Source organism: Ranitomeya imitator, chromosome 6, assembly GCF_032444005.1.
Source record: "Ranitomeya imitator isolate aRanImi1 chromosome 6, aRanImi1.pri, whole genome shotgun sequence".
NCBI lineage: Eukaryota > Metazoa > Chordata > Amphibia > Anura > Dendrobatidae > Ranitomeya > Ranitomeya imitator.
The window spans coordinates 7,766,472-7,775,847 of NC_091287.1; the positions used below are offsets into that span (position 1 = coordinate 7,766,472).

A 9,376-nucleotide genomic window follows, 5' to 3' on the forward strand; every position below is an offset into this window, starting at 1 on the left:
TCCTGTCCCCGAGCCTCTTCCATCTTTTCTACTGTCCCTGAGCCTCTTTCATTCTTCCTCTCATACATGAGCCTTTTCTATACTTTCTCTCATATTTGAGGCTCTTCCATCGTTCCTCATGTCCCCGAGCCTCTTCCAAGCCTCCTCTAGTACATGAGCCTTGTCTATTCTTTCTCCTGCACCTGATTCTCTTGCATGCTTCCTCTCATACATGAGCTTTGTCTGTCCTTCCATCTGTCCCCGCACCTCTGACTTCCTTCTTTTGTACTTGAGCCTCGCCTGTGCTTTCTCTTATACCTGAGCCTCTTATATCTGACTGCTACGACCCATGACCGTTTGCTCCCATTAAGTGAACACACAACAGTTGTCAAAACTTTTAAAACTTTTATTGGGAAATATAGGCATACCATTTCCATCTTTTCCTTTGGGTAAATATTTTGGTCGCAGCTTAAACAGGCACTATCTGCCAACAAATGGGGTGTAGGGAGATTACTGCCATCCGGTCTCCCGGGCAGGTATCTTCACCACCAACAAAACTCCACCCTTCCGCCAAGGAGGAGCGAATATAGAGAGCTACGACCCCCGCAACGAATGCATCGCCTGAACCACCCCTTCTCTAACACCATTGAGGAAGATGTCTAAGCCCACCTCGTTCAAATGGACTCCGTCTGGAAGCAGAAAACCGGAATTGTCCCCTTCTAGCCGATGGTGCCGAACAACTACACCATTCTTAAATCTTACGAATCGTGATATCCTCTGATTTAGCGTGCGTCTGGATCTCTCCATAGCATTCAATTCTCTGGCACCCCGCCAAACCAGCCTTGGGATTATTTCGGACCAAACTAGACGCATCAACGGGAAGAAACTCGGGAACTTGTCCATGTCCGATCTGATCAGCGTAAGTAGTTCAGCCAGCGGGAACGAAGCCAGGTCATTTCCTCCGGCATGGATAACCACAATGGTGGGGGATGAAGCCACCCGTGAAATGTGAACAATCTCCGGAAGAACTTGGGACCACATCATGCCTCTCAAGCCACGCCATATCACGTCGACATCGTTGAATCCCAAAGATCGCCCTCCTGGGCACAACTCGGCGCGTCGTGCAGCCCAGTAAATGTACGAGTGGCCCACTATCCAGACGCTGGGACGCACCCCATCTAGGAATAAAAATGTACAGTTAGCCAACAACCAATAACCCGACAACCCCAGGAAGTTCCCCAATGAAATACCAAACCTGTTCCCGGATATAATAGTACCGAAAACGACCAAAACTTTATAACAATAAATCAGGCCTGATGTATCTAGTAAAACAGCGGGATCTCCATCTACCCACCCTTTGAATTTCTGATTCAAATAAACCCGCTCTAGATGCTTCTGTTGCTGCACCTATCTGGAATGAGTGAGTCCCAAATTCTGCCGCGGGCAATCCCAATAGTGACAACGTTCGTCTCAATATAGCTAAGAATTGGCCCGACACTAGGGGAAGCCCATTCTCATGAAAGAAAAATTGGGAACCATCCTTTCTAAATCGCATGTAATTCCTAGTTAACGTTAATGGGCAAATGCCCTTGTTGATGGCAAATATTGGGAACCAAGTACCCCTGCCATCCTGATCAGTTTTGGATTTGCATATTCTAATTCTTAAACCATCGTCGCAAATTAGTATGTCTTCTCGCCTAAGGCCACCAGGTTTATTCAGGGCAGTAGGAACAATCTCACTGACCCGCATGGCCCCAAAGAATGCTAGGCCAAAAGCCGCCGACGTTAGCGCAGCTTCGTATTTAGAATCGCAAACAGATTCTGCAGCTTTAACCAAGCTCACTAGCAATTCAAAGGAGATAGGACGCCTGTTATCACCGTGTTTGTCCGTTCGTCGCCAACCTTTCAGTAGCTGACTGACTAGGAAGTGTTTCGTGGAATCTGGCCAACCTCGTAGCTTGAAATGGAACGCTAACGCCGACACGCGGTTACGCGCCACTGAACCAGACACTCCCATGGCATGCATTTTTGATAGAAATGCCATTGTCACCTGCATTCGAGCATCCTCCGAAGACCCCACTGGTTTGCCGTCTGCTAAAAGACACCACTCCTCCCACGCCTTACCATAGGCTTTCCAAGTCGACGGGGCTATCGATGAGTGTATTAATGGCATCAGGTCCCCAGGACATCCCAGATCGAATGTGGGCAATCCACCTCCTCCAAGGGTTCCTGAAGGCGCTGTCCCAGTAAATCCTGCGAGTAAAACCCAGTTAATAAACCATAGACCTTCTCATTGCTGACGGTTAGTGCATACGCTTTGAACCAAACATTAAACGTTAAGCATTTTAATACTATGAACCTCATCAGGTCTAAAACCAGCGGTGAAGGAGATGCTAGATAATTGATGGCATGCGCCCCGCCAACGGTTTCGAGTTGTAAACGAATACGCTTGTTGGCCAATTGTGGACCCCAGACTTCCATGGCAACTGCCACAGGAAGAAGTTCGATCAAAGTAGGATCTTCGTTCCACTTTCTGGAAATCCAGAAAGCAGGCCAATTCGCAGTACACAATTTGTCACCAAAGCGAACGCTGAAACCCGTGTGACTAGACGATGCAAAAAACAAGCCCATGTCCACGTTAGAGCATTCTGTCTCCTGAAAGCAAGTCCTACCATTGTAACTGCTGAGGAACAGCTTCCATGTGTTTAAATCAGAACGTAGCTGTGCTGTAATCCTGATTCTATGATGTCTTTGACTCACCCCTCTCGTGGCTAACATCAATCTGCGCGAGAAGATCCTGCCCGTTGGCATGACCCTGCAGGCAAAATTTAAGGAGCCAAGCAGAGATTGCAATTGAGTTAATGTGACCTTACCAACTGAGATACACCCGCTGATGAGATCCAGCAGCTTGTCAATTTTCTCCTTTGGCAACCTAAATTCCATGGCGACCGAGTCGATTTCGATCCCGAGGAATGTGATCACTGATACTGGCCCTATCGTCTTCTCGGAGGAAAGTGGGACCCCAAAATGTGCCATGGTATCTTTGAATTGGGCAAGGGCTGTGGCACATACGTCTGAGCCCGCTGGCCCGACTATCAAAAAGTCATCAAGATAATGCGTGATGGCGGTTAGCCGGGTAATCTTGCGAGCGACCCATTCTAAAAACGTGCTAAATAACTCAAAATAAAAACAGGAAATTGAACACTCCATGGGAAGACATGTGTCGTAATAGTATAGATCCTCAAATTTAGCCCCAAGTAAGTGGTGACAATCCGGGTGTACCGGGAGCAGCCGGAAAGCAGATTCTATGTCCGATTTGGCCATAAGGGCCCCCGGGCCAGCATTTCTGACGAGGTCAACCGCTTTGTCAAATGAAATATAAGTGACGGCTGTTTCATCACTGGGTATACCATCATTGACAGACATACCCTTGGGGTATGAAAGATGATGAATTAATCTATATTTACCTGCTTCTTTTTGGGGACTATACCCAGGGGTGAAACACGTAAGTTAGGGAAAGGGGGGGAATTGAAAGGACCACGAAAACGACCCAACCTGATTTCCTTCCCCAGCTTCTCTGCTAATACGTTGGGTAATTCCTTTGCTGATTGTAAGTTAGGGGCTGATTGTGGTTCTGGTGACCAATTAAACGGGATGAAAAAACCAAAGGAGAAACTGACACGCAGCTGGGCCGCGGCCGACTTATTGGGATATTTGTCCAGCCATGGCCCCATTCTTTTTACGCTCACCGGCGTCGTTAACCTCACCTGTAGAGGTTTTTTTTCCGGAGATAGCTTTTTGGGGCGGAAGTGTGCATTTTGCCACTGGGTGGGGGCCTCCGCATGATGAACACTCATGTCTATATTTGCAGAGCCCATAGAGCTTACAGTGCCCTTCGTTAAATAACCAGCACGAACCTGGTCTACGAATGGCTGTTGCTGCCGCGTTGTTATTGGACCCGGCAGCGGGCCCGTGAAAGGATTGGGTTGTTCTCTGAGCCATCATCAAGCGGAGCCACGAATCCGTGGCTTTCATACCCCAGCCCAATTGAGGATTGGCGGCCAATCGACGGCGGAAATCTTCATCATATTTCCACCATGCCGATCCCCCATGTGCCTTATAGGAATTATAGATGCTATCTAAGTATATAAATAGCTCGGAGCACCTTTCGGGGTGCCTTTCCCCCATAACGCATCCCAGAACCGCAAAAGCTTGCAACCAGTTATTAATGGTTTTTGCAACTTTTGGCTTGCGTTCATATGTTTTATCACCCAACCGCCTCTCTCTATCAACCGAGTGCTGATCCGTGGAAACCAGAGACCATATGTCAATGAAATCATTGGCCCAAATTTGTTCCTTAATGGCGCTATCCAAGTGGGCCCCTAAAGGAGGGACTCCACAGAATAGGCCATCTTTATACACATCCGGGCGGGGAGGAGGGGGCTGCCTGGACAATCCCGCTGGTTGTATCAATTTTGGATTGACATAAATCCTGTTTCCTGTGATTGTATTGGCTACTGTATCTGAAAGGTTGGTGTTGGCTCTCTCCCCTCCCCATGCCCCGATAAAGGGGTACTCACCAGACGTTGCACCGGTATCCGGACAGCTTGCTTCCCGTGCCACGGGAGTCATCGGACCTTGACGCTCCATGCGATGTATAGACCTACGACGAGAAGACTCCTGCCTGTGTGACCTGCCTGAAGAACTACAGGATGAAGAAGGCGAGCGCCACCGCGAGGCTCTAGACCGTCTACTACGCTGGCTGGACCTAGATCTATACGAACGCCGTTTGCTAACGTGACGCTCGCGCTTCCTACGCCCGCTTCTGCGATGCTCTCTAGGGGATGACGATGATGACGATGATGATCTGCGCGCGGAGCGGATACCCGCACTCTGTCTATTGTCCAGAGCCGGGGTGCCAGCACCCTGAATTGGGGCACGAACACCGGTTGCCATCAGCGATCGTGAAGCTGAGGCGTCCTGGTGTTCAACTACTGTCGCTTGAGAGGGAGTAATTTGCCCGCACGGTATTTGCGAATACGGGGTACTAAAGATGAGTGGGTAAGGTGGAAACTGTGATTCGCCCCCTAAACTAGCCTGGGAGTATGCACTATGCTGACCTTGTGCTAATATTATGTGATGTGATCCCATGTTCTGCTGTGCTACGGCTGCCGTGTCCTTGTTCCTGTCCATATTGGCAATAGCTTCCCCCGTGCTCCTTGAAAGTGGAGGAATGCCTCCCTGCGGAGCCTCAGCCTCCCTTCCTGCTGTGCCTGAGTCCTGTGAGGAAGCAGACGTTCCCTGGACCCCCCCCCCATGCTGTTTCTAACTAATTGCACAGCTCCGGCTGACACTGCTGGCGCTTGCAGACTTGAACTCCCTCTCAGTGTGCCCGGGGCAGAAGGGGGTATAAAGCTTACGTCGCTCAAAGCCGTCCCCTGTGTCTCCCCCACCTGCTGCAAAGCTCTTCCCCCAGTCTCCCTGGCGCCCAGAGCAGAAGAGGCGCGCGCACGAGAGCTGCGCGCGCTCTTCTTTGAATGTACTGGCGGGCTCAGCCGTGCCGGAGGTCGGGTGGCTCTGCGAGAGCGCCGACCCTCCGGCGGCGCCGCCTGCACCATGGCAGGGAAGGAGTCGCTCCCGGTCAGCAAAGCTGCTAACCAAGCGCTGCCTTCCCTGCCGATCCTATCCCTCACCGCACTCTCCAGCGGGTCCATAATCGGGCAACCCAAACAGGTCCGGGTCCTGAGACGGATGTGGCTTCAGCGCTTCCCGGCGCCAAGAGCAGGGGATAAGCCACGCCCCCTCCCGGGGAGTTAACCCCATATTCCTTTTGGCTTCACTTAAAGGGAGATCTCCGAATACCAGAGTGGGGGGGGGGGGGGAGGCGCAGCAGTCAGGGGACAGCGGCATAAGCCGCAGTGTCCCTAATTCTCATCTGTCCTTCCTCTCATGCATGATCCTCGTCTGTCCTTCCTGCTGTTCCCAGCCTCGTCCATATGCAACATGCACCCCGAACGTTACATGAAAGTGGCGGTCCTGGCTGGGTGTGTGGACTTGTGCTGTGAGGATGTCATGCCTGTGAAGACACATGTAACCAATGACACTGGTTTGCCAAAAACATACGTTAAGCAGTTCATGAAAGGAGACCACCATTTCGTAACAAACGAAGCTTTACTAAACAGCCACTGCATAGCAACTATGTACCTAGGTTAGCGGGTAAACCGTTTGCACATGTCTCCATTAACACAGAGCATCTCAATACACATTCTTGTTACTTCATCGGCCTCGCACATTCCTGCCTCTACTGGTCTCATTTCCTTCACCACCACCCAGCTTAACACCACAGTACAGTCCATCGAAGTAATTTCCTCTTCCCGCAGTTCTGCGTCTGAACCTCCTCATAGAAGAGAGGGTTTGCCAATATGGCCGGACGCAGCTTCAAGCACTCAGATACTCATGTTCTATTCTATTCTGGCCTGTTACGTTAAGTTCTTACTGGCCATGCTGCTAGTTGTTCCATCTCCGGACCCTTCTCACTTGGTCACTCTGCTCTCTGGTCAGTCCTCTGAGCTGGCTCTGTCCTTCTCTCTGCATCTCTGTAAAGTCCCTTTCACACATCAGTCTTTTGCCATCAGTCTCAATCTGGCGAATTTTGAAAAAAATGGATCTGGATTTTATGGATTTTTTCTCATAGACTTGTATTAGCGACGGATTGTGCCGGATGGCCTCACGTTTCATCTGTCATTCACCGGATCCGTCAAAAACTGTTTATTCAGCAGCTTGTGAAAACAGACATAGTAACGTTTTTTGTGTCCATCGAAAAAAACGGACAGCCACAGAACCGTCGCCATTTGCTAGAATGGAAGCCTATGGTGCTGGATCCGTCAAATGACAGAATCCGGCAATGGATTCCGTTTTTTTTTCACTAAGCATGCTCCGACTTTTTTTTAGGATCCAATTAGCTGGATCAGCTAGCAAAAAAACGGATCGATCGCATCAGTTTTTCACGATCTGCGACAGATCTGTTTTTTTTCAACATTCGATGGATTGTGACTGATGGCAAAAAACTGATGCGTGAAAGCAGCCTAAGGCAGGGTTCACATTGCGTTAGTGCAGTCCGATCAACAAATGCATTAAACGGACTGCGCTAACGCAAGTGCTGAAAAAGATCGCGTTATGTGATCGCCCTAGCGCAGATGCTCTATCTGCGCTAACGGTGACGGACCCCAAAACGCTGCAGACCGCGTCTGGGGGTCCGTCACAGAATGACAGCACATCGCTAGCGTGCATGTCAATTATGGCATGCATTGGCGATACGCCTGATAATAGGGGTTAATGGCAGCGTTAACGGACTGCGTTACATCGTGTTATGCCACGTGTAACGCAGTCCGTCTAATGGACTGCCATAACGCAGTGTGACCCCAGCCTATGTCTCTCTCTGTTCGTTCCTCAGGATCTTGCTATCTCTGTCTCAGTCTCCTCTCTCTCTTGCCACAGAACACCCAGTGTATGTGGCCTTGCTCAGCCCTCAGACCAAACGTCTGCTCTAGCTCCAAGCTAGGCCCTGTCTGGGTCACTAGCAGGTAGTCCTCTCTGATACTGCTACAAAGCCCCTTCCTTTCTGGGCTATTCGCGGCACTTAACTTTGTCTTACCCTACTGCCTAACAGTCCAGTACAAAACGCCACCTACAATACAGCACAACACAATTCACATTACACATCATCCTCACTTTTTACACATTACATTGCACCCAGCCCTGATGTTTTTCAAGGGGGAACAGGGTAATATCTCCATCTCCGTACACATACAGGCTTCTGTATGTCCCAAGTGAAACAGTCCGTTCTCCCACATTATCTGAAGATTCTGCTGAGCAGGTTATGTGCCCTGGAACACCGCTCCGCTCGGTGACTCGACTGATGCAACAAATCTAGGAGTTTTCATCTCCTGTTTACAAGTCAGAGTAAATACGGTAGTGCAGTGGTGTCCAAGCTATGCTGCGATGAGGCAGTGACCAGGAAAGTACAAAGTAAGGCCTCATTCACACTTCAGTCTTTTGGCGTCAGTTTGAATCCGCCGTTTTCGTCAAATAGCGAATCCGCCATTTTTTTTTTTGGCGGATCCGCTATTTTCCCATAGACTTACATTAGCGACAGATTGTGGTGGATGGTCGCCCGTTCCATCCGCCATGTGATGCGGACGTCGTCTACACATTGATGGACATTGCACTTTTTTTTGTCTGCGCCGAAATGGCGGTTCATGACGTATCCGTCGTGTCCGCCATTTCCTAGAATGGCCGCCTATGGGCGACGGATCTGTCGCAACCGTCATTTGGCGGATCCGTCGCCCCGATCCGCTTTTTCAATTGAGCATGCTCCAAAAAGTAGATACTTTTCCCAGATACACGGATGCGTCAAAAAAACGGATCCGTTAGAACCGTTTTCTCAACAATTTTGACGGATCCGTCGATACGTCACAATGTCGGAGCAGACTGACGCCAAACAACTGAAGTGTGAAAGAAGCCTAAGACGTAGTTTTAATGTCCAAACTTACAAACAAAACACAACGGTATCCTCCAGATCGCAGCCGGGAAAACAAGACAGTCCGTGAATGCGTCAGGTTTCCGAGGGCGACTGCACCAGTGGATTATACTGCGGGGTGCCAGGAGTTTCCGAGGGCGACTGCACCAGCGGATTATACTGCAGGGTGCCAGGAGTTTCCGAGGGCGTCTGCACCAGAGGATTATACTGTGGGGTGCCATGAGTTCTCTCTGCTTGACGCTGTGTTCCCTCACACAGGCTGACATTTTGCAGAGTCGACTGCTCTGCTTGCTGCAAACTCCACACTGATGACACACCCAAACCCTATACTGCGGGTTTTTTTTAACAATTAACCAGTGGCCATAGGCCACATGGAAAACCTGGCCGGAGGAAACGGACCAACACCACTACCTTCCTGTAGTCCATTAAAAAAATAAAAGCTTTTCCTGAACAATGCCCAGGCCAAATAGCTTGACCAGGTCCATGCTTACTTTTACTTTGCCTTGTGACTGACAGGCGTCCTGCTGTGACCACAAGGCACTCCAACGGGTCTAGTAGGACTCCGTCTGCATCTTGGGGGACACGTAACGACCCTTGAATACAACACCGATCACTGCCTCACAATACATATAAGGTCGAGGGGGAATATGGCAGCAGCTCGGAGCACGGTGGCCAACCTGAATAATAATAATTATTAGCTATGGAAGCTTAGTGAGGAAAATGTTACTGTCCAGCAGGAGGTATTACTACCGAGAGATCACAGATGAAATATGTAAGGTCACACAGAATGGTGCCTGTGTCTGCAGCTCTGCCTTTACAGGTTGGTAGGAGGTCTCTGCATGGAGGGCTCATTTCTAT

The 9,376-nt window shown here is 49.8% G+C and overlaps 1 protein-coding gene across 4 annotated transcripts; it reads right to left on the bottom strand.

Moving 5' to 3' along the window:
* Positions 1-371: 371 nt before the first annotated feature.
* Positions 372-5,739, bottom strand: LOC138641605 (uncharacterized). Of its 4 annotated transcripts, XM_069729111.1 has the most exons (3): positions 4,560-5,739; positions 2,104-2,232; positions 372-1,157 (listed from the first exon to the last, which is right to left on the bottom strand). In XM_069729111.1, the coding sequence occupies exons 1-3, from the start codon at positions 5,170-5,172 to the stop codon at positions 574-576; spliced, it is 1,326 nt and encodes a 441-aa protein (XP_069585212.1). In that variant the 5' UTR covers positions 5,173-5,739; the 3' UTR covers positions 372-573. The 4 variants fall into 4 exon arrangements, 2 of the variants coding, with proteins under 2 accessions (XP_069585212.1, XP_069585211.1); XR_011313918.1 differs by having other exon boundaries at positions 2,104-5,739; XR_011313917.1 differs by having other exon boundaries at positions 2,030-5,739.
* Between the last annotated feature and the right edge of the window lie 3,637 nt (positions 5,740-9,376).

Coding starts and splice junctions, on each gene's coding strand:
- LOC138641605 (XM_069729110.1), bottom strand. CDS start 5,172: ATGGACAGGAACAAGGACACGGCAGCCGTAGCACAGCAGAACATGGGA. Junction 2,233..4,559: donor GGATACCGGTGCAACGTCTG/GTGAGTACCCCT, acceptor TTTTACTCGCAG/GATTTACTGGGACAGCGCCT.